The 25,784-nt window shown below is 35.7% G+C and overlaps 1 protein-coding gene and 1 long non-coding RNA gene across 7 annotated transcripts in view; one reads left to right on the forward strand and one right to left on the reverse strand.

Annotated features, from left to right (window-relative positions):
* The window catches only part of LOC118244956 (uncharacterized), a 21,275-nt gene extending 14,171 nt beyond the window's left edge, over positions 1-7,104 (forward strand). For 2 of the 3 annotated variants that reach the window (XR_004777703.2, XR_004777720.2), the window contains one exon: positions 6,955-7,104. This is a non-coding gene — a long non-coding RNA (uncharacterized LOC118244956). Of the gene's footprint in view, positions 1-1,929; positions 2,719-6,954 lie in introns of those variants that run through there. The other variant, XR_004777711.2, reaches the window with a different exon arrangement.
* On the reverse strand, positions 2,846-25,126 carry FGL1 (fibrinogen like 1). 4 transcript variants are annotated; one of them, XM_035540441.2, is made up of 10 exons: positions 24,943-25,082; positions 23,129-23,206; positions 19,963-20,038; positions 14,288-14,468; positions 10,108-10,267; positions 8,757-8,854; positions 8,259-8,347; positions 7,501-7,688; positions 7,066-7,115; positions 3,676-3,818 (listed from the first exon to the last, which is right to left on the reverse strand). In XM_035540441.2, the coding sequence occupies exons 3-9, from the start codon at positions 20,026-20,028 to the stop codon at positions 7,085-7,087; spliced, it is 813 nt and encodes a 270-aa protein (XP_035396334.1). In that variant the 5' UTR covers positions 20,029-20,038; positions 23,129-23,206; positions 24,943-25,082; the 3' UTR covers positions 3,676-3,818; positions 7,066-7,084. The 4 variants fall into 4 exon arrangements, with proteins under 4 accessions (XP_035396316.1, XP_035396324.1, XP_035396334.1 ...); XM_035540460.2 differs by lacking the exon at positions 3,676-3,818 and adding an exon at positions 4,055-4,165; XM_035540423.2 differs by lacking the exon at positions 7,066-7,115 and having other exon boundaries at positions 2,846-3,818; positions 24,943-25,126.
* Positions 25,127-25,784: the final 658 nt, after the last annotated feature.

Here is a 25,784-nt window from a genome sequence, read left to right on the forward strand (position 1 = left end):
CAGTAGAACTGAAGAGACAAGTCTCCACTGGAAAGAAGTAGGTCAGAAGTAGGCCTCAGCTCATTGTCAGCGTGTACTAAACGTTGTAGCAAAAACAAGTGTTGTAGCACATAAGGCTCTTTTACCATCCATTTAATTCACCTGGGCTTATGGTTTCCATTGTTTTAATATCCAAAATGTTTAGCAAATGGAAGAAAACGGAACTAGACAATTGAAAATATAAAGATGTATCCCTTGAACAAGTATTACAAGAAGAGGCACTTCCGATTGCATGTTGCTTGTAGCTATGATTATGTTCTTTATGAAATCATCACTGACAAAACAGTTTCCTTGTTATTTCCTTGATTCTTCTTCCTCTTCTTTTGGGTTATATGATTTATATCAAGAGATATGTATTCATCTTCAGCTATTTGGGAGTTATTATGTTGTTCTAATGCCTGAACAACAAAAAAAAAACAACTGGCCTTTGTTCTTCTATCTTGTAAGAATAAAGATTCCCCTACAACATGTTCATACGTGTTAAGGAAATAAATAATTACCAACAGGACATGCCAGGCAAATAAAAGAATACTCGTGGTTTCTCTTCTATGCTGCAATCTCTTTTCCAGAAGGTATTTAAATTTGCTCTTTGAAAATAAAGAGGTTGTTTATCTGAGAACAATTATATGACCATTTTGAATTACAACACCTCTTTCACATGTTTTTCAAGTAGCCAAAAAGATCAACAGAGAAAAAGCCATAGAGTCAAAAAGCCATGGCGCAACAAAAGACCATAGAGAGGTGGTAGGAATTAAAAACTGTATTTGTGTATTGCTAGCAATATGCTAGGTGCTTTTCAGACAGCTAGGATGTCAAAGACATTATTCTGAAGAGCATTCAGTCCAAATAAACGTATAAATGCATTTTGAGATGTACAAAGAAAGATTTGTTCCTCCATTTTATGATTTCCAATAGAGAAAAGGGGGTCAAATTTTACATCAGAATATAAGAATTATATTCCACCCCTCACTCAGCTGGAAGATGTCATTAACATTCTCATGAACACAGAGGATGGATTTATGTTGCCACAAACAACAACAAAAATACTGCAGATTTTATGAGAACAATTTGTACAAATTAGCAAAAGTCCGTGCTAGACATCCAACTTTCTTGTCCTTAAATCTTCTATGTCTATCATTTAAATTAAGTGTTATGTGATCTGTCTTAATACTCTCCAAATATATGAGCTAATCTTTCCATTTTCCTGTGAAAAATTAAGGGTGTTTTTACAATTTCAACATAATGTTATCCATGTTTTTGCAAGGAATTAAATATTTCTCCTAGAGTAGCAAAAGAATTTGAAAGTCATGATACAAAATACTGTACTTATATGTTTTTAAACCACTCCAAAACTTCCATTGTATTTTTAATGACCCAAACCTATAGACTTGCTCATAGGGTTATGCAGGAACACATTTTAAATTCTCTAATCAGATTGGATACATATCAGACATCGAATGCTGAATATATACATATCCATATATACGTATATACACCCATACATACATAGGCCAGGGTGTCTTCTTGTCAGATAGAGAATTTAACTTGGTTTAACTGATTAACTAAGGCTTCAGATAAGCAGTTGTAGAGCTATCCATTGGTCCACTCGTGCAGGGATACAGGAATGTGCTAAAGACTAGAAATCTCTAGCAGAGTATCTCTTGATACATTAAGAAAAAGGCTGTATGATCTAGAAAACCTCCTATTATCACAAAAATCTCAGACCGAAAAATCTCTGTATTCCAAATCTTTATCAATGTTATTTTTACATGACAATATTCTTTTTAGCTGCCTCAACCCCATTTTTTCTTTACTTCCATTTTTTGTTTAGATGTAATTTACTTTAGTGAGTGAGGTACTGTTTTATATGAACCTCTCTTTTTTTCCCAGTTGTTCTACAGATCCTGCATCCCTTATTCCAAGCACTTATTTCAAGGCTTCTCACCCAACTTCTGTTTTTAGAGCATGGAAATGGAAGGAACAACGGCCATGCAGAGAGTTCTCATTCAGCTGACTTGTGTTCATATAAATATAGATGTGAGTTGGCTGGTAGATTGTCAAAAGTTATTATGTTAATCTTGACTGAAAATGGTCTTGAGGTTCAAATACTGTATTTGGACAGGAGGAGAGAGATTTATAATCCAACCACAAAAAAGTAGCATCTATTTTGTGAAAGCAGGAAAAGAAAAGTGTCTAAATTTGGCTCAGATCCACAGGTTTTATAAAATCATCATTTGTATCTGCTCAGCTGAAATGGATTACATTTCATCAGGTAACTTTCTAGCGAGTGTACCTATCCTTCTCCATGGCAGAATGCATCAACAAGTAATTTTTGTTATTACTGGCTATTACAGTCTACTGTGGTGCTAGGCACAAAAGCTATGTCTAGGCAGAGTTTCTCTTATGATTTTTCTTGTACAAGAAAAACGTGGATCTGTAGCTTGAGAAGGGGAAAAGCCCAGAGAGCCCAGAGAAAGACAGAAGAAATGGAGAAGATAGAGGCTTGGAAGCAGAACCACTTAGAACTGACTAAACAGGGCATTCAAACTGTGAGAGTTGTGGAAGTTTACAGATACATAAAGATATTAAGGATTTATGGAGTCAAGCTCTAAGAACTGCTAAATGCCAGATTCCAGACTGCATGTGAAATATAATTCCCTCTACATATGCATTATGTTCAAAGCAAAGCTCACATTAAAATTGGTTGCAGCTTTTGTTATTAAACCTTTTGGTAAGCTCCAAAATGTCAATATATTAAAGTCCAGGATATCTATCTGGTTACCAAAAAGAAGAAAGGCATAATTACTGACTGTCTGAAAATCTTTAATTGAAATGAAATCTCTAGAAATTCATTTGATTCTTGCCTTGTAGCATCCCTTCTCTTCCTCCAGTTTCCTGCATCATTCTTTATGTTTTTTATATATGTTCTGTACACAACACATGCAACAAATAAATCAGAGGAATTTACAGACAACAAATTTCTTCTAAAGCCTTGGTTCATTCTAGAGAAAGTACATCCACTGAGTAAACCAGCCTCAAGGTTCTATTTAGATATTTTTTGTGTGCAATACATACAATTCATTTTAATTTTTGAGACATGACAGCGACAATATATTTTTCTATTAAAAAAGTGTAAGGATTTGTAGGTACTTTTCATAAAATCATAGAATCACAGAATGGCTTGGGTCGGAGAGGATCTTAAAGATCATCTAACTCCAACCCCCCTGCCATGGGCAGGGGTGCCACCCACTAGATCCGGTTTCCCAAAGCCCCATCCAGCCTGGCCTCGAACACCTCCAGGGATGGAGCATCCACAACCTCTCTGTGCAACTTGTTCCAAGACAAAAATGCTCCATGTTTATGAAGCTGTCCATATTTCTAGGCAAACTCTGCCTTTTTTTTAAAACAAACAAACCCATAGACATATTAGCAGTAGTGTTTGTATCTATGAATTCATAGGCCAGATTCTCTTCTGATTTATGTCTCATAAAACTTTTGGTTGCAGAGGAATTATTCCAGATTTATATAAGCATATATGAGAAGCAAAAATCTGCCCATCCATTTTAGTTTGGATTGATTTGCTAAAAGATTAACTGGACAAATCGTCCTAATAAAATACTTAAACAATATTAGGTTCGAAGTCTGCTGGTCTGACCTTCATTACAACAGATTTCAGAGAATACCACCACCCATGCCAAGTGTACCAAACAATTCCATTGTCCGTCTTTGCAGTATAGGGGCCTTTATAGTACAAACCATTCAGGTTGGCTGAGTGACACCTGGTGGAAAAGTAAAGGAAAACATAAATAAGTCCTCTTGTCCAAAAGTGGAGAGCATCTGTAATTTCTCTGCAAATCAAAAAGTCACTATGTTGTTAACAGCCCAGTCTGACAGCTGCAAAAATTTACATTTGTGGACTTCAAGTTCTTCTAAACATGAACAGTTTAATTAGGGGACAATTGCAAGTGCTTATAGCATCTTTGAAACAAAAGTTATTTCTATGCTTTCTACAAGTTTTCTGACATCAGTAGGTCTCTGAGTTTTGCCTGCTAATCTGTTTCAGTGGAGAGTGATTTCAGAGTCCTTCAGGTCATGTGTAGCAGCAAAGCATACAACAAGCAAAACTCTAGGAAAGAAATACAGTAATGCTTTTTACTGTTAATAATTAATAACAATAATATTACTAAAGCTAATTAAACATATATGTACCACTTTACTGGATCATCAGAGCTGGCATTTTATTTGACTGTAAAAACTACATTCTTTTTGGCTGGTAAACACACTGAAATAGAAATGTTGTTACAGTTGTTAAAGATGCTGCTAAAAGCTATCAAAACCCAAAAGGCTCGATCACCACAAACTTGATACTCATTTAGCATTTCTATGAGAAAGGAGGAAATATAGATCCTTGTGTGACTATATGGAGAGCAAAATGGTTGTTTCTTCTGCAGCACACTTTAATAAATCTGCTTTGCTTATCTGCCAATTCAGTATTTTGTTATTAGTGTTGTTAATGTCTAACTGTCCCCACCACAATGGATTTCAAAAGCAGACTTCAGAAAATATTAAAACAGAAAACAGTCCAAATGAACCTTATGGATATTATTACTGGCAAATTCTAGCCCCTTTGGCTTTGCTTACACTTTATTAACAACAGGTTTTGAGAACTGAAATAGAAACAGTGATAACAGTCTCATAGGAAAATTCTCTTACATATATGCTTATTTACTGCTTTTAAGTTTTAACCTGGATTTTGGTAATAAGCTGGTTGAGAATAAACTGAAGATATCAAAAGTGACTTTGTTTTTGATAAGGACAAACTTGTATTAGAGCTGACACAGCCTTTCTAGCCATACAAATCCTGCACTGAGCAGGCACTTTGTTTACTTTGAATCAAAACAGATTTTGTTAGAAGAATCATAATTGGGAAGAGGTAGTTAGATCAACTGAATCCTTTCTTCTACTTCTTTTATTGGAAACAGTCAAAAGTTGATTTTATCACCAGTAATATGAGCCAGTACTAACTCGTAATTAGTGCTGGGAGGCATTAAGACCAAGAATATACAGTATTCTGGAACAGACTAGATACAGGCTGAAGTAACTGGACATACTAAAGAAATAATCGACATGCGATATGATATGAAGCAACATTCATTACTCACAAGTCAATAATCACCTTAAAGTTAGCCTATGTTCCTCTCTTCTTTCTGGTAGGCTATTTTTTAAAGCAAAAAACTGCACAGCAATAGTTTCAGAAGCACAGCCAACTCTCAATTATCCACGGACATTTTATCTGTTATATACTAACTGTATGACAGATGCAGAGGGACGGAGTTGCTTCTCTGGGAGAACTGGGAGTGCTGGGGGAGACAACATGCTCCTGGCCAAACAGACTCGTTAGCTCTTATTTTACCATTTTGAACCTACTGATCTGTGCAGCATCTTGGATGAAGGAAGCCCTATGAACTGGGTGTAGTACCAGTGAGAAGGTGGTACTGTGGACTTGCATCCAGGCTGCAAATCTCTGCTTACAAAGTCATGCAGAGAAACCGTTCTTCTGCAGAAGTCCAAGTAAACAAGTGCAGAGCTGGAGCAAGACCAGTGGGTTTAAATGAGATCTGAGCTATTTCCTGTGCCTCACTTGTATCACATCCCTTGGTATTCATATTATCTGGGCATTTCTATATTTCATTAGTCCAGATAGCATAGAGCTGGCTACAGAAAATTCCTGCATAGCTGGGAGCTCCTATACAAACCAGCCAAGAACACTAATTCCTTCTATGTTTGCTAATCTGTGCATGACATATTTGTGTTCTGGGTGCTTTACTTTCTCTGGGCCGGCCAGTGCTGTTCTTTTGGGTAGGATTTCAGAATAGCAAAAATCTCTAGTATTTTGCAGGATTCAGTTTTCTATTAAGCTTAACATTAAAAAGCCAGTAGCAAGACAGTGGAATAACACTACTAGTCACTCACTTTCATTATCCAGACAGACTGTCCCTTTAACAGTGTCAGACACACAGCCATAATAGGAACTAGCCTGGTAGGAGTCAGCTATCTTTAGTAGTTATGTAGCACCAACTACAAGGTATTCATAACTGTCAAGTTATGCCTTACAGTTACTATTGCAAAGGGATCGCTTTTCTGTCTGCACCAATCTGATATTAAAAAAAATAAATTAAATTAAATTAAAAAGGAAAGAAAAAAAAAGTTTTTAAAAGACAAAAAAATTTATGTAGTTGACTATAAGTGATTGATGATTCACTGTTAATAAGCTCCATGTCATGGTATCGCAGTTTTGTGCTATTTGAAGTCTAGACGTTCCTCTAAATCCACAAAAGTTCTGATTTCATTGGAAAAGTATCTCCAGCACGATTGCTTTTCTCTTTTATGTCTTATCTTTTATGAAAACTGCGAAAAAATTGTCTACATGGTTTTTTTTCTATATTTCTCAAACAATCTACCAACCTACCATCCCTGAAATATATTTAAATAATTAATTAATCGTGAAACACTGAGCTAATAGCTACCTCATTATCAGCTAAGCTGTTCACAGCTTAAGACTACTTATTGAAACAGAAGTTGGAAAATGAGGAGTTAAAAAACAGAAACAAAGGATGACACAACAGAGAGAAACAATGGAGTTGATCCAGCCTGGCAGTTCTTGCCAAGTGAACTGAGATCACAGTGAGAGAGTAGTATGCTTCCCTGAGCTGTATTTTAAAGCTATCTATTACACAGATATATTACATTGTTTCTCTTTATGGCTATATTTATCTAATTAATTAGGTGAAACAACATAGCTGCCTATACAGATGGTGCTAAGGTTTATCCTTTCGTTTGAATTGTTATTTTGTATTTAGGGATTGTCTTAAAATTCTTTTACTGAACCCTATTTATTTATTTTTTTCCTCTTAGTCCAGTCATGTGCACTGAGAGAAACTGAGTGGACACATTCCCATCTTGATATAGAAAGAATAACAAGAATGAAATGCTGTGAACTGAGGTGAAAAAACTATGGTTTCTTACCCAGCACTAGCTTAACTCATCAGACATTCGTCAGTACTGCTGCATCTGGTCTAGTGAAACAAAGGAGAAATGCAGGAATGAAGTACAGCAGGGATACATCTGCAAACTCTACATGACCTACTTGTGTAAACACTAGTTACCTTAAAGGGACAAAATTGTCTCCTCCTTACTGTCTGATAACAAAGATGGCCAAAGCCCATGGCAAATAGGCAACGAAATGCAAACGAAATGGCAAATTTCACAGACACCTTGAGCTGTTCAGTATGTATTGGCACTTCTAAGGTGGGTCTTGGTATTATCAGCACTGAGATCTCTGGTAGGGGTCAAGGACGGACTGTATTTACAATAAACAATGCATATCCTATCTTTGTGTTATTATTGTATGAATACATACATAGTAGAATAGTTGATAATACAGGTATGAAATTAAAATACCTGTTAAACCACCAACCAGCCTTTTCCTCTTCAGCACAGTTGCCTTCATAGTTGTCATTGTCCCTGTCTCGAGTACTGAATTTCATTCCTCGATGATCAGCCCACCATTTTACTTCAGGATGAAACCCCCCTGTCAGGGAATCACCAGCTGTGCCAGAATATTCACCACAGCTCATCTCGTAAGAATCCTAATGAAAAACGTGAAAGAAAAAAAAAGAAGTAATCCAATATGTCTTTTAGCTTTTAGCATATCAAAGAGTGAAACCACACAGAAGAAACTAACCTGTTCCATTGTTCCATTCGCTACTATTGATATGCCCAGAATTGTCATGGCACTTAAGCACTGCATACTAGCTAATGTGGGACTGTACAGATGCTTACCAGGGGTAAAATTTGTCAATAAATTTGTGCATAAGTGACATAAAAACATTAGAGTTAGTCTTCAGTACATATTAACAAATCAGAACATTGTGTACAGTTATTGTTAGAAATATAAATGAAAATGGAAAAACTGCTTTTATCCATGACTTCTAGAACAAAAAATTCATCCAACTTACGGAAAGAATCAAATCAGTATATCCATATAAATGACTATTATTACATATTTGAAAATTTCAAGCATTTGTAAGAAAGAATACAAGTTAATAAGGTTTTACGTAAATCTTTATGAAAATAAAGGAACATATATGTTTACTGTCTCTGTCTATAGAATCTACATTTTCATTAACCCTCCCAGCCATTATTTAATATTTAATTACCTCTTCACCTGCAACTCCAAATCTTGTATATTGTGCAAAACGCCGTTCTCCTTCAAAATCAGTTAGATCAATTCTTAAAGTATAGTTCCCTAAAGAAAAGACAATAACAATTATTTTTGTTAAACTAGCCTATCTCACTACTTCTCAGAGCAGAGCATTACAGTAGAATATTAAAATACTCATGATGTTTTTATCACGAATCTTATCTGTATCATCACAGCATATTGCGTTGATTTTATTTTATTTCTTTATGCTCATTAAAACATATCTTGCTATGTTTGTCTTTATTCACATGCTTCATCTTCGAAAAATTTAGAATTATTCCAATACAGATTTATATACATATTCAATACATATTCAAATGTATTTTGTTCTGAAACTTTGGAGAGGTCCATGCAGACAAACAACACAACTCAAGATTTGTGCTAACAAAAAATGGCCTGGAAAGAACAAAGAAACAGAAGCAATAGAAGATTATTCTCACAATACAAATCTTACCTTGACTGGTCAAGTAATGAAGATTTTTATTTCCAAGCCAATATTCACCATTTGTCAAAACAAAATTTCCAAAGCCTTCTTCATAGTCAGTCCAGCCTCTGAAAAGGAGCATAAATTACTATTTGAGTAACCAAAGAAGTATGTTTGAATATTTATCATACAATCATAGATCACTGAATATTTCGAGCTGAAAGAAAACCTTGGGAGGTCATCTAGCCCAATATCCTGCTTAAGGCAGGGTCAGCCATGAGATCAGACCAGGTAGCTCAGGGCTTTGTCCCGTCAGGTCTTGAAGAGACTTCACATCCCCTTTGGGCAACCTGCTTGACCATTCCCACAGTGAAAAAGATTTTCCTTATATCCAGCCTGAACGCTTTCTTTCAATGTATATGCATTGTCTCTCATACGCCCAAGAGACGCTATTGTGAGGAGCCTATTTTCTCAACGATTTCTCAAACAGCTCAGTTTTCTTAGTGATCTCCTTGTAGGTTGACAGGTTGCTATTAGGTCCTACTGAATCCCTCTCTTCTCCGGGCTGAACAAGCCTTAGATCCACAGAAGGATGCAGATATCTGAAATGCAAATCGGACAAAACAGATGTCCTACAAACCTTCTTGTTGCTTCTAATATTTGCATATATATATATAATATATAAAAATTTCACCAAAAATTTCACTTCTGGGCATTCCCTCTAAACGCTTGAGTCTTGGCAAAGGTAAGGAGCTTAGGTGTCCACATATCAAGTACTCACACATTTTATCTTCCCTGGAGGCATTTTACTATGAAATACAAATTACTCTGTGATGGGTTTCTCTCATACTTGTGTGCCAATGGTATTTTATTTCCAGTATATTGCTTGCATACTTTTTACATTTTTACTATTTGCAAAACACAAGGTAGTCCTTTGCTTGGCATTAAGAGTCCTTGCTCCAAAAATAGTTAATGCATTTGACACTGAAATGTCCTTATGTAAAATGCGCTACTTGTCAGAAAAAGACTAGAAGAGATGTCTTCCTATTTCAAGGACATTGTATTGACTTATCTTTCTGTCTAACATTGTGCACGCTGCACCAAGTCCAACAAGATGGATGGTATGAAGAGTATGAAATTAGATCTTACTTAAATACTTTGTTAACTTGACCTAGGAGAGTTGATTTGGATCATACAGAGAGTTTGTGACAGAGCCAGAAGTGATACCTCATCTGGAGGCTGTCCCACAGAATAACTATTCCTACTTTTTATCTGACATAATAACTTCATATAATTCTAAAGTTAATGTTTAACTTAGTTCCATCTGGTTTTATGTTTCTCCACTTTGTTTCCAGTTTTAATGACCAAGTCTAGTACCTACCTATCAAAATTCTGGCTGCCATCAGAACGTCTCTGAAAAACAGTCCAACCACCCCCTTCAGACATGTCACAGAAGGCCAGGAATTCATTGGGACTCTGGATAGGTTTCATCTTATAAAATCCACTTTGCTTGTGGCCATCGTTGTAGATTTCAGCACAATCTGTTCATAAAACATCCATTGGACACAGTTCTTTTAATCCTATACTTACTGGCAAAACCAGAAAACAAGTCAATGAAAGAAATCAAGCCATGTCAGGTAAAAGTCACATATGAACCCAGATAATAGAAAGCAAATATCTCTGCAAATACATTTTTTATGACTTTTTGGCATTTTCTTGTATTTATGTTGCTTTAAAACTTTATTGAGCTATAATTATTTTGACATTTCTATGAAAAAATCTTTTTTTCCACCATAAAACACTATTATTTCTGTCTTCACTTGACTAGCAAAATAATTCCTCTGGTTTAGGTGGCGCCACTTCCAATTTACAATGGTATAATCCACATTAGAATCCTGTTACAATCATATAATTTCTCCACGTATAGACCGCTTGGTAATCTTCAAAAACAAAGATGTGCTTCTGTGTCAAAGCCCACAGGAGAACTGCCAAACAGGAGAGTATGGAATCACCAGTGTTAGAAAGAGGAAACAATTGCTGGATGCGATACTGTTGTCCCTTGTACCAAACAGGTGCAAATATATACAGAAGACGATCCCCCTAAAAGCGCAATGTACATCTAAAATCATACCACTTCGACTTGATACTAATTTTTAAGTCTGGTTTGGGTTGGTTTTAATGAGAGCAATGACAGAATTCAGAGCTCATGAAAATGTAACAGCAATGTAATTGCATAATCTTTTTCCCTCTAGGAGTTAAGAAATGAAAGGAATTCTTTGTTTATATGTAATCGGTATGTACCATCAAGCAGTCATACAGAAAAGATGCATAATTTTCAACATTTCTGTTTTTCCTGGCAAAAGTAGAGCTTATTAACTGCAAGATTTTCCCTGAATCCTTTATGAACGTGTTGGCTGAACTTCCAGGCCATATTGGAACTTTGTGAACTATTATATTTCTTCTTAGTGAAAACATCAGTGAAGATTAGACATAGAAAAAAATAAACAGTTTATAATGAAAACAAATAGCTATGCCAGGATTTGAACAAACTATAAGAGGAAAAAAAAGAAAAAGAAAAAGAAAAAAAAAAACAAAAAAAAAACTTTAAATAACAACCAAGATGTCTTTGCAGAGAATGTTTGACTGGCTTGCAGAAATACTTTTTTTTTTGTGCGTGTGTCCATTATTTTCTTAGTAGGTTAGCAAAATACCTAAGTGCATTTTGATCTTTAGCAGGTATATATACTATGGAATTCCTTCCTCACTGTCTAACTCCAAATTATCCAGCTCTGTTGACATTAAAATGCTACAGCAGCTTGAATGAAATAATGCAATATCAACGGGGAAAAACATTTACCAAGCTATAAGGAAAGTTAAAAAAAAAAAAAGGGGGAGGGGAGGGGAGGAGGAGGAATCAGCAGAAACCGAAAACAAGAACATAGATTTGTTACCCAGAATCAGATTTTAAGAAAATAAACTGAGACATACACTAAGAAAGGACAAAGACTTTTCATCTGAATGTGGTTTTAACAATTTCTTTCCAGTAAAAAATAAGTCAACCATAATAATAAAAAAGTCTTCTAGGATGCTGAATATGTAAATAAATAATATAAATAAAATTTAAAGTCAAACTTATAACTGCTTTCAATTTTATTTTAGTGGTGTTTTATTACATGTGATGCCTTGGTTTATGTTGTGATTTCCTCCAGAAGCATAAATACTACAAGTATATTCAAGCAAGGCTATTAAAAATTATAGAAGACTCTCTAGTGCTGGACAACTAGAAAGCAACGCCATCCAAGAATCAGACCCCCAAATTGTATTTTCAATCCAACTATTGTTTGGGATTTTTTTATTATTTGAGATGAGTTTGGACCTCACTCCAGCAATGACGGGTTAACACACTGCCTTCTTCCACTGCAGAGAGACTAGATCACCACCAGAATAAAACCAACTTAAAACCAGTATTTTAGAAACCGTGAAGTCTGGAGCTGAACCTAACTCAGTCACAGTTTTGCAACACAAAGAATATAAGAGATCCAGATATCACAATTGCAGGCTTATTTGTGTAAACATGGATGCTTCAGGGACTTTACAGATCGGAACTTGCACACCTATTGTATTAAACAAGAGGACTGTGCATGGCAGGTGTTTTGTTTTGAGTGTCTTTATCTGTTTGGGGTTTGGACTTGGATGTTGAGCATCTTAACTTCCAGTTAAGTAAGGTCATTAAATTGCTAGCCATGTGTCCATCCGTTTCATGATTTTTCCTATTTTGCAGAGACATCCTATTTTCGAATGAGTTACTTAATTAGCAGAGTATGGAGAACTTAATATATGTTGGGATATTGCTGTTTTGTACTAAAAAAGTCTCTAACATATTACTTCTTTAATCCCATTGCCTTTCAAATAATTTCTAAAGCTCCTTCTTTAAGCTATTCTGCAAGTGGAATCAAGCTCTCAGCTTTCAAGCTAGATTCAAACATTAATTTTGGGTTAGCAATTATAAAACAATATACCCCAATATTAAAGGAATAAAAGTACTATTGTGATGGAGAACGTCTTTACTGGTGATAACACAGAACACCAAAGACATTTTAATATTCCTTGGACTGTTAGCAATTCGACCTAAGACCGTAATATGCTGCCAATTTTTGGCAGTTAAGCATCTTAAAATGGGAAAAATTAGTAATTGTGTACTGAACAGCTTCTACTTCTACATGTCAGTTTTCAAAATGTTCTGTTGGAAGAACACTGTAGATTTTAGGTAGTTGCATTTAGTAATCTCTCCGTCCTCCGAGGCCTTCCTGGTCATTTTGTTCATCTGCCTTAGCTGTATTAAGCTAAATCATTCGGGATGTAACTCTAAGAGTTATTAGGACAAGTATGTTCTACAGCACAACAAGAGTTTTACCACATTCAGTAGATAATTAAGAATTCATTAGGAATTTCTTAGATGGGAATGCTCAAAAGCTTCAGGATTGCAGAGGTGCTGTACTTGCAATTCTTTAGCATGATTTGCCTTTTTGTAACAGAAACCAGTTCTTTTCAAGGTGCAAAACCACAAAAGCCATATTTTCCCCATAACCAGCATAGTCTGGAAATGGTTTCATCTTATGTGGAACAGGCCACTAGAATTATCTATTGCTATTATTATTATTATTATTATTATTAGGTATTGTTAACTATACTAGCATCTTACGGTTAGGTATTGCTTTTTATTTATAGTATTCCTTTAAACAGTTCTCTTTTATACTGAGAGAAACGTCAGTTGGAACCTTACTACTGTTTGCAGCTGAGAAAGAAAAGACTGTTTTTGATAGCTAAGCCCCTAAAATCCTTTTGGGCTTTGTATGTCAAAAATGCCATCTTAAAATCTATTAAGAAACCAACAGACAAAGTAGATCATACAGCTCCTGTGTAATATAGTTCCATCATGATATCTCACTTAAAATAAACAAAAAGTAAAAGCAAACCATTTTACCACATTCTTCTCCCGACCACTTGAAAGGTATAGCTCTTTGTAGCAAGCATGGCTTTCTTCTGAGTTATCATAGGTGTCAGGGTGTCTGTACAACCCCCTGGTGGTAACATGACCAAGATAACCACTGACTTTATAGGAATGTGAGTATACAAACTCTGTGTGTGAGTACAATATCTGAAACTATCTTTTCTGAGATGATAATTGCCTCTAAAATGATAATGTTAAACAGTGAATTATCAGTAATGAAATTTACTGAAGATGATCACCAACCAGATCAAAAAAACAGCCAGAATATCACCAAACTATTATCAGTTGCATTGCTGATACTGATTCTAAATGTATTGTTCACTGATTGCTTTTCAATTACGTGCTATTAATAAATAAATAAACCTCTTCAATCCGGATTTGATTTATACTATGTGAGATGAACACAGGCCTAGGTAACAGCTGAATACTGTGCTTTAAACAAACAATTTTCTGTGAGCTACAAAACAATATGTCAATGGGCTTAATTGTGCTAAAGCTTCTGGGTATCACTACAATGAACGGAAATGAAAAGAATGGCTTCATTTCTAACCTGAATACTGTCTTTTTCCTCCCAAGTCAATGGCACTGTTTTCATCTCCTCTGTCACTGTACTGTATCTCTTTCTTCTCTAAGAGCTGTATAATTTTTAACTGCTGCTGTTTCACACGATGTTCCAGAAGTCTCACCTGGGCCTGAAGTCGTATCTGCTCTCGAAAACAGTTCTGTAGATCCTAAAAAGGAAAATGCATCCTATTGTAAAATCAATATTTTTTGTCAAGTTTAACATGTAAAGAAAAAAAAAAATTAACCCGAATAAAACATTTTTGTCTCAATTCCCTACAGACACTATTTTGACTTCCACCTTAGTTGTTACCTCTACTTAACCGATTTAGTATGCTATAGAGTATCCAACCACACCGGCTTTGCAAAGAGACCCTCTCTTTATTGGCTAAGCTACCAGCTCTCACTGGAAACACACAGAGGAGACACTGTAAAAACGCTATCATACAGATTGTTTATTCTCTATCACCTCATCATGCACAGGGATTTACTTCCCAGTGAGGCCTCCTACCAACATGGTGCAAGTTCCAAAATTTCCAGAGTTTTAAGGAAATACAGTCCATGCTGATACTTTTTTAATTTCATTGTTTATTTTCAAGTGCTTTTTGATTACACACTTCTTACGATAAGAATCTTAACATTGCCAACATAAATATTGTAAAGTTTCAAGCTCTTTTTGGCACACTAAATTAAATAGCCCCTAAGAAACTACAAATATGCATGAAAAATAAGAGTTTAAAACTGTAAGTCGGTATTGTGCTATGACTTATACTCCTAGCTTACCGTGCAGAGTAAGGGAGATGTGGTGATTGTAATACGGTGATACCTTCCACTCACTGCACATACTGATATATGACACAGGAGAGCTGGAATAACTGTTCCAAATTCTGACATGCTCAATGTACACAGAGCAATAATTTTTTATTTTTATTTTTTTTAGATTAATGGCTCTGGTAAGGCTATGGCCTGAGCTAGGGAGATTAAATTACAACAGCTTGTACAGTTTCAAATACATAATAAACAAATTTGATTTCAAAAAGGAGGGGAAAGCCTCTGGAATTTTATGATATATTTTACAAACGTGACATGAGGTTTTGTATCAGTAACATTGTGTCTGCAATTTTATATGAGCAAATAGTTTAGTAGCTACGGTGTTTGCATGAGAGCACAACCAGCACTGCAAAAGTAAAATCAGAGGGCAACCTTTTGGAAATCTGATAGGCAAGATCAAATATACAGCAGTTCTAAATTGGTACAACCTTATTCATAGGGCAACATTATTTGAATGTAGACCTGTAACACTTGCCATCCATATGGAAGAGCTGATATCTTAGAACATTGCCCTATCACGCTGAATGAGGTATAGAGAGATCTGAAGCAGCATACTGATGTGAAGCTCCACTGGCATCAGCATACTTTTGTACCAGGCTCAGGCCTCATGTATTTTCCATGAAAACTACCATCAATATGTTTCTTGTCACTTTCTTGCTGCAGTGATTTTTTTTTTTCTTCTGTGTGAAAAGCTGGTACCATTCTGTACATTTCTATGCAGCACAGGCATGGCTCTGGTTGGACTGACTTCCTTGCAGTACCATTAGTACCTCACCACAACTCTAAGAATAAACTCAAATTAACAGAAATAAGAAACTGCATTTTATGATTAACAGATATGGACTTTTTTCATAAGTAATTTCTGTTACTAGTTAAAAAACAGAGCTTCTGCTACTGTTGAGAAACATCCATATCCTGTGTCATCCATCCTGTGTCATGACTATGGTGTTGTTTCTGATAGAAATGTGTTGCTAATGTCCAAGCCCCTGTGCTTTTATAACACAGAGAATAGAATTCTCTTTCAACATAGACAAATGAACTCGACAAGTTTCAAGAGAATACTGTATGTCCGTGAGCTCATTAAAATGGTTCCCAGCCATCATGTCCCATTTGACTGTAATATTCAGTCCTATTGAAAAACGTGTTGATCACGCTTGCTGTCTTTGCAAACTATCCTGGTTAGAGGCCTCTGCTCCGAGTATTGCAGTGTATCAGATGGCTCTTTAAGTGCAACCTAATATATACAGTGGAATAAAAGAATGGGGAATATACATGCGGCAGGACTAGGCAGTTTGTCAGTGACCTGTCAGAGGAAAAGGTTTGGCTGCCTCTGTGGGGCTGGGCTGCCCATGTCAGCCAGCTGTGTCAGCAGGTTTGTCTGCAGGCTCCAACTGTCTGCTTGCTACTAGGTCCTGAGAAGCCTTGAAGGTGCTTGACCACAAGGAGGAGCTGTAAGTGAGAGGCACAATTTACCAAACACTAAAATTTTGGGAAGGAACTAAAACAAAAGCAGCCAGTGACCTAATATCCCTAAAGTCCTATGTTATTTAAGAGTACTCCCTTGAAAATCTGTTTTATTTGTTGATAGCTATACAAGATCCCTAACATGGCCTCTTTTTTTTTTTTTTTCTAGCGGGGAACTTAAGAAAAAAAATAAATACATGCATGTACACACTTTCTACAGAGGCTTATAGGCTATTTGACCATAAATTATGACTACTGTGCTACATGCTGCATATTACAAAGAAAGTCTTTCCAGGATGATTATTTTAACTTGTACCTGCAGCTTCATATAAATCCTTCACAAAAAAAAACGAGTAGAGCCCTTCTGAGCCATTCAGAAAAGAAAGTTCTCTGCAAATTCCCAGCCTGCTCCTGAGTGCACACAGAAAATGAATGAGAACTGGAGAGATATATAGGTGGGTTGAGAAAGAGTGAGTTAAAAAAAAAAAAAGTTCTCAGATGAAATATTAATCTTAATCATAGTAAGTTAAGAGTTATAAAGGAGCTCCCATGCTTTTGTTTACTGAGGAGGTTGGCCTTTGTCGGTCTTACCTCAGTACACACAACTTTGGAGAACATGGTAATAAAAAACAGGAAAGACTTCAGTTATCCTGGAAATGCTGGCCCCTGCAACCAGGCCCCTGCAATGTCATAAGTAAGACTTCAGATAGGTAGGGTTTTTCCCATGTGGCAGGGTCTGAGCTATGAAGAGCTATTTTCACTTCTGGTTAAAGTAAGAGTCTGTGCATTTGAGGAGGGGGAGCTACAGGCAGCTAAGTGCATTTTTTTTCAGGTCTAGTGAAAATGCATATATCATTCTGCCTACTTGCCTACTGCCGACAGCCATTCTCCTACTGTGATTAAATTATATAGCAAAAGCACAGAAATTCTCCAAAAAGTCTTGTTGTACCTTAGAAAACCTTGACATCTACCTTCAGTGTGATGCTAATTTATATACTGACATAAAAGGTCTGTTCCTTTTAATCAATTTAAAACCAACCAGTCTGAAATAGGCTGTATCTCTAAATATTATTCTTAACTTTGTATTTTAAAGTTACCTTTTCATTTTGCTTAGTTAAAAATTGTGAATTATGTCATGAAAATGGAAAAGTAACATCGAACTGATTCTCATCCTCTTTACAGACTGCACACTTGTTATAGGGTAAGAAATAATATATTTGCATTATACATCACAATTTCCTGTTGCAAAAGATTTAAACTCATGACGCTGACTGGGTGACTAAATACTAGGTGACAATAAAGAAACCATGAACAGTAATGAATAAGTGCACCATAAGAAACAAATGATCTAACAGAATTAGTCTTGAAAGTAACCTTGAACAGTACTTGGATCTGATATTTTGCTTTCTCTCCCTGACTCAGGTCTTCTCATTGCTATCTCCTGCTGTGAACCCCAGTTTCTGTTATGCTTTGCTGCTGAACAGCAACGCTGCAATTCTCGTATTTGGAATCCCAGACATATTTTCCCCATGGGACAATCCCAAGTTAACTGTGTAACTTTCAAGGTGGATCTATGTGGCTTTTAGATTTGCGTGTCACAAGATTGCTCTTTGCATGTACTACTCCACTTTGTCACAGGATAACTCTTTTAAAATCGTTGAGGTTAAACCAGTGCACAGCTAGAGTAATACAGAAGCAAAAGGTACCCTAGGGTTGCAGTGTAAGAGTTAGCAGCTATAACTTACTGCTATTCCTTTTGTTAGATATGGATCAAAGAAGAACAGTTATAATAGTGAAATACTCTAAAAAATGTGAATTTGATCATGACTTTCTCCAGTGGACAGTAGTGCCCACTGAAACTAGACTGAACACAACCTGTTCTCTCTGTTTCAGTGAAGCAACTGTTTGTACTACACACTGAGAAGCAATTATCTAACTGTTGCTGACAGCTCTGCTCTTGGACACATGGTTCCATATTTAAGCAGCTGCTGCAATTAATATGTATTCACATTCTTTATTTTATTTCCTTATTGTGTGAGCTATTTAGCAGCCAGTGTCCTTTCATTAAAACTGATGCTACAAATTATATTTAGAATAATTTATGAAAACTATAAAAATACAAACTCTTTACTTGAAGTGTTTTTTTTTCCTGTATTTTTAGAATTTAAATGAGCTTAAAAATGCCTCAAATGAGATTAGTATTTTAAAGAGATTAAATATGAAAACTTAGAGATGAATTTCAGAATGTTCCCAGTTCTCAGTCACAGAGTCAGCCACAGCCCATAATATTCCAACTAAGAGAGAAAAAATCAAAATAAATCAAATGTATTTCATTGTATTGCCTTTTTCTCAGTAGGTTTCTATAAAAATCAATATATATATATATTTTTTTTTTCTCCAGTAAGCAAAGGTGATTACAGAGGCAGGTACATCCTACCTATTTTGTCCCTGTAGAGCTACTTTTCTAAACAAAAGGCTTTCCTAAGACAGCCACAAACAGTTATGCTTACCTAGTTGTAAATTTGACAGCCACTTCCACAGAGGCAATTATGAATCAACAATTCAGTCTCCCAGGTCCCTGCCAATTAGGACCTGAATAGTAAACTAGAAAGGACAGCCAAGACAGACAGTACAGGACTGGTAAGGTTACGACTACTTTAAGTGGTGGAATAAATGTGTTTGCGTGTTTCTGTTGGAGACACAAAATAAGTAGTGGAAAGCCTGGGAAGCCAGAATCAAAAAGGAGCTGTGTTCATTGTTTCTCAATGTGAGCTACAACATAGTAGTAACATTGCAACAAGTAAGAAAGTGAAGCTGTGGATCTTGTTTGAGAGGAAGTCCTAAGGCCAGGGGACCAGGTAGAAAAGGATAGAAACGTTCTTTGTATCAGCATAGTACTGCTGCAGCCAGCAAGCTCCTGAGACACGAGCTGTGTTTTGCCTTTCTGTAGGTACGTCACTCAAAACTGAAGCTGTTATTATGAGTTAGCATTACCACTGAATGGAAGCAAAAAGTGCCTTTTCTACAATGTCCGTGTTAATGCATCATGTGATAACTTTTTAGTAAAGGTATTCTATTGCCTCCTTCTCCATGTTGGATCCAGTCACAAATGGACTGGATTCCTTTCTCCAGTGCTATTGCTCAGTCATTGTGTATTTATGCACCTGTTTTGTCGTTCCTTATCAGAAACTTGTCTCCACTGAACACTGTTGGAGGCTATTTCCCCAGTCTTTTGCATTTGTTTTGTATTCTAATCTTTTCTGTCAAAGCTTTTGCCATCAGATCTAGCTGAGATACACTGTAAGGACTACAGAGGTTCTTCTTTATTTAGAAGAAACTCTAAACATAAACTTAAGGAGTAGAACTTACAGAGCTCGCAATAGTATCCGTCAGGCTAGCTGCAAGGACAAAATCAATCACTATCAAAATCTTCATTCTCTGGAAGCTGTGAAGTAGAGGGACAAATGAAATAGTAGTTAACTTAAACATTAAAGCTAAATATTTACACCTGACATCTTTAAATGTTATTGCGAATAATCAAATTAACCTATAATTATTTCTCTATAATTCACAAATACAACATATATTTAGGCTTCATTACAACGTATAAAATAGTCTGATAAAATACACCTTCAAAAACCAGTAAAAACAATCCTATCCTTTTAGGCCACTAAGGATCAGAGGTCTCCAAACATTTTAGAAGAATTAATCAAGGTTACAAAATGACATGACTTACTGTGGAATAAGAGAAAAGCAAAATAGCCCTTTAAAATGTTGAGAAAATAGAAGAATATTCCTTGGTCTCTGAAAGTTGGGAGAAAGGACTCCGTTACATTCAAGTTAACTAAAATCTGTATTTGGTTAGCTGTCCTTGAAATAAAGAAAATATCTTGTGCAAGTCCTTTGTACCAGGAAAGGATGGAGGTAATAATTTTTCTGTCACAGAGTAATTTTGGAAAAAATGTGTAATAGTTATCAGCTTTTATTCTAGAGGTGACAAGGATGACATCTGTCAACTGATAGCTATGTATATTTTGTACTGTATGGCCCATAGCATTTTAAATCCCATTACTTAATAGGAAAATTATTGAATATGCCAAAAAATCACCATTGTATCTGACTGCCTTGCAAACGTTAGCTAATATAACTTCAACATTTTCCAGGATGTAGATGTATGTTTTTCAGTTCACAGATGAGAAACCAACTTCTATAATCACTAAAATATTTACATAGATTATACATAAATCAATTTTAAATTTTAAATTAAACTGCTGCGATGGTCAACTGAGGGTTTTTTGTGTGTTTTTTTTTTTTTTTTCAAATTTACAATATTTTCATTTAAGATATGCTAATTCCATTTAAACCAAAATATGTGTCCACTCTGCTTTTTCTAGTTATTAAACTGAGTCAGTTAAATACATGTTAAAACATTTGTGGTTAGATAAAGCATAAGACACATAATAGAGATTAATGATTCAATTTCAACATGTGCTTATTGAATCAACTTTATGGAAATTTCCACTCCTATTTCTACAGGAATTAAGATGAAATACCAGTGGAACTTTGGCAGACTGTGCTTTTTACTGTACAAAGAAAACCAAGGTGCTTATGTGAAGTATGTTTTTTAAGTTTTTATAAAATCTGACAAATTCAACTTCATTTTCACCAATCTCCAAAAGCTTCATGCAAGAGTACAAATTACAGTGTTGTCGAATTGCAGGCTTTAATCACCTATAAAATACTAAGGACATTATATTATACTTATTTTATTTAAGAAAGCAATTTATTTTTAGTTTTATTTCTGAGTTTTGCTGGTTTGAAAGCATCAAACTTGTTGCAGAGTTCATGTTTCTGCATGAATCTAGTTACACAGCTTCTTGCACTAGACTGGATGAAGATGCAAGGTGTTAAGGGTTGCCCAGTGCCCCATGTTACAGCTAGCTCAGAAAGATTTTTTAAAAGAATTTTGGAAATACATAAGCAAAATCTACTATTCAGCTGCAAAGCACTATACTAAACTGATGTCTATCTCTAAGGATTCCAAAAGGGTCCCTTGTAAATTATTTATAAAATGTTTAATGAATAGAAGGCGTGACCTGAAAATCTGTTATTTCTATGTCATACAATTTCTGAATTTTAACTTGTAAGTTTTTCTTCATGTTAACCAAATAAATGTTATATTAATTCAATTAGAAACTTTACTAAAATTCAGTACAACACGTTCTGCTATTGTTTAAAGTGGTGAGTCCTATGAATTTAAAGCTTAAAAAGGGGGGGGGGGTGGCTGCATCTGCAAGAATTGTCTGGCATTGAGTTTTGTTATCAATTTGGATTTCAGAGGTTTTTGCCATGATAAAACATGCATTTTCACCTAGAATAGTAGTAGTACTGGCTGTTGCAGCTCTTGCCATCTATTGCAATGACATTGGCTGTTGTGGGAGAGAAGTGACCAAAAAACACGTTAGCTGTCTGGGCAAACTGCAAATGACCTATCTTAGATAATTTCAGTCCCTACTCCATGCACATCTTGAAAATGTTTTCTAGGAGAAAAGGGTCTATATTTTTTCAGTGGGGGATTATTTAACTGTTCTGCTTAATTCTGCTATTTTCATTATAAAAGCACACTGTTCTTCCTCCAATTAATCTTTATATTCAAGCTGTTATATCATGATTTCACTTAATGTGAAAGCTGCATTGGTCTTAAAAGGATTGCACATCTTTATAAATACAATATTCTAATTAAAAATAATAATCACACTATCAAGTATATCTTACATACTGCTTGGAACAATTTATGTTAGCAAAAAAACAGGCCAATAGTCACAATCAAGGCAGACCATTTTTCTTACAGTATATGTGAGCTACTGCAAGCGTGCTGCACAAAAGGAATGAAGAGCTGAAGAGTTTGTGCAGTTGGTTTGGTTTGTCACCTTCAGGTGATGAAGTCGCTTTTCTATTTAAAGTGTACCTCTTTCTAAAGTATGTTCCTGTCGTGGAAAACTTCATGAGGGCCGCGCTTGGAAGACAATGTTGTCAGTATCGCTTTCAGCACTCTCATAAATAAAATTATAAAGTTATGTTTTAAATATATTGCTCAAGATATCCTTATCCTGGAGTTTAATTTTTAAGAAAGGGAGTTAGTCAGTAAAGCCAAGGTGCATTCTGGTGCATTATTAATCATGTGGTCAGTCAAGATAATTTTGAGTTCACTGTGATCATAAGAGAATTAAGGGGCATATAGAAAGGAAACAACTGAGATCTCCATTTGGCAGACCTGTCATCCAGTAACAGGAAATACACTGAAAAAGAGAAGATACAGAAGAAAAAAGAAAAAAAAAAAGAAAAAAAAAGTGAGGTAGGCCTGAAGTAGGAACAAGGGTTGAGTAAAGCAACATCTTTCTGCTGCTGTCATCAGGAAAAAAAAAAAAAAAGGAAAAAAAAAGAAAAAAACAGAGAGAGAGAGAGAGAGAGAGAGAGGGGGAGGGAGAGGTCAAGAAGCCTAGGAGGAGACAAGGTCTGAAAGTAAATGGTTTACCTAATGTTGTTCCTCTGCTTCTGTAACTGCCCAGCAGGGAGACCCAGAAGGGGCAGAGGAGAGTGAGCAGAGCTGTTTCTGGAAGTAGAAATATTTGAGACAGTTTGTCAGTGGATATAAATTCATGTAGTTATCTGATTCCACAGTTGCAACGACAGGAGATTGATTCACTGAGCGGTCAGAAAAGTGGTTAGAAAAGCAGTAAAATATCATACAATAGGATCAGACCTCATACACGTTCAAAGTGTTTTGCACACAGACTGAATAAACAGCTTCAGTCTGGGAATTAATGTTGTTACCTGATTAGTTAGTTTATTTTCCACACAAAGTTTCAAAATAGGTTGGTTCAGTGACAGTTTTCCGAAACTGTACATTTATCTTCTGGTGATATATAAAGCTAAAGCTGTGTTTAAGGGAAGCTTAAAATCCTGCTCTAGGAAGACAGCTTTGAAAATCAATTTCTCAAACTAATTTCTCCACCCACTGAAATATTTAGCCTGGTTGTTACACAGCTATTTAAAATGCCTTATCCAGAAATATGCCTGGAAGGTAAAATAATTAAAAATGTAGGGAGAGAATACAACTTTCACACATAATGCAGTAAAAAACCATAGCAAAATACTGGGAAAAAACCTCACAACAAAACAAAAACAAAACCATCCAAGCCTTAATCTGTGTCACAGATGAAGACAATTGCATAACTATTTTTGTATTGCTGACGCTAGTGAGTCCAAAGAGACAATATGTACTGAGAGACTTCCAAAGCTTTGGTTATAACACAGTTTTCCCATTTAAAAGCAAACAAACAACAAAAGCAACAACCAAACAAACTTGTGCAGGGGAGACCCCTTCCCAGGAAAGCTTTCATCTCGGACAGTAGACATGCAGATTGATTATCATACATCAAGACAGACTGAGAAAACCTCACTGTAACATTTTCGAGTTGAAAGCACAAGCCTTTAATAATTAGCTGCTTTCTATCTTAGCAAAACTGAGGTTTAAGTGCAAATCTTGCAAAACTTTGAAATTTTATCCTTATGAGATTACTCAGATCCCAGTCAAAGATCACATCTGGAATGTGCATTTGCATGACTGTATGGAAAGATTTCTCCTAGAGCTACACAATTAAAATTAAAGGAAAATACCTCTGAATATTTTTGCATTTCTGTACTTGGGATTTCTTTGCAGGCTACTCAGACAGTAAATCCTATCGTCAAATTTCCACCAAATTTGATATTTTTCTGTCTTTCAGTAACAAGTTACTGACTAGACTTGATGATACGAGCAAAACTCTTGTGCTGTGAAAGTACTGAACTCTCAGCCTATTTCCTTGTTCTTGAATTCTGGAGACAGCAAGCTATATAAAATTCAGATGCCAATTTCTGTTTGCACAGTGCCAGTAAGAACTGCCATGTTAAAAAACACAATAATAATAAATGAGAATCTGTCTGCCAAAAGGACAGCTAATGACTTGGAAGCCAAACCTGTTTTAGTGATTAAACTCATGAACAAACTTTGCTTTGTTTTAATTAGGTAGTGCTATAAAAATTGAGCCAATTTCCTCATCTGAAAAATGGACTGTCATTCATGATCTGATCCAATTCTAGGCCTCAAAAGCAGCCCTATTCATCCAGCCATACATTACTAGACACTTAGAAAGTACAGATTTGAATAGGAGGTTTATTGTCAAACTAAGTATATATCATAGCAAAATAGCTAGATCCTACCGAAGCAACATTCCTACATCATTAGCAACATTGCACCAGTTATACGACCTTCAAAAACTACTTTTAATCCAGAAGTATAGAAATTACCTCAAATTCTTTCTTCTTCCCTCACAGGTACCTAAAACGTTTACCTTTCCCCTCTGGACAGAACTCAAAGTTGTTAAATCTTCTTAAGCTGATGCAAGGAATTCCAGAGCCCTTCCCAGACTGCGATTGTTTTTGCTATTAAATTTTGTAGTGCTGCGGCTTACATCTGCTATGAGTCAGTGAGCAGGAATGTTACTGAGGAGTTGCAGCTATCAACTCTGAATTGCAACATAAGAAGGAGAAGATGGTAATTTTGTGCCTAACACAGCACTCCTGAAATAAAAATAGACCAAAAAGAACAAAGAATCATCCACTTTCTTTCATTGCTGTGATCCAGGAAATTGGTCTCAGCATGACATTCAGCTTTCCTGAACCAGAACCTAAATCTCTTAGGCTTCAGAGCTATAGGGAGCTTATCTGACCTGACTGATCTAGAAGGAAAACACTCTCAGACTATAGGTTACAGTTTAGAGCTGATAAAATATAAAGAAATCTGCTTAAAACAAACAAACGAGGAAACGTAATACAGACAAAGCCAAAGGGAACAGGAAAAAAGGAAAAAGAATGCTGTTTGATGTAGGTATTTTTTATCTCAATTGGAAGGCACCCAAAAACACAGTCTCAGTGACTTGGTTTGACATATCACTTTCTAAGTAAGCTTGTTAGAGCCAGATGAATACAACAAATATATATTTTTAAGATGTTATTTGTTTTGCATGTTTGCCTTCCTTCTGTTATGCTGGCTCTTTCCAAACAGTTCAACAAATGAGAACTCTTATCAGAATGCTTCTGGATGAAGAGAACTCTTAAGGAAATAGTGAACAAAAGCAATAAAAGGAGTT

This window comes from Cygnus atratus, chromosome 4 (genome assembly GCF_013377495.2).
Source record: "Cygnus atratus isolate AKBS03 ecotype Queensland, Australia chromosome 4, CAtr_DNAZoo_HiC_assembly, whole genome shotgun sequence".
In the NCBI taxonomy this organism is placed as follows: Eukaryota; Metazoa; Chordata; class Aves; order Anseriformes; family Anatidae; genus Cygnus; species Cygnus atratus.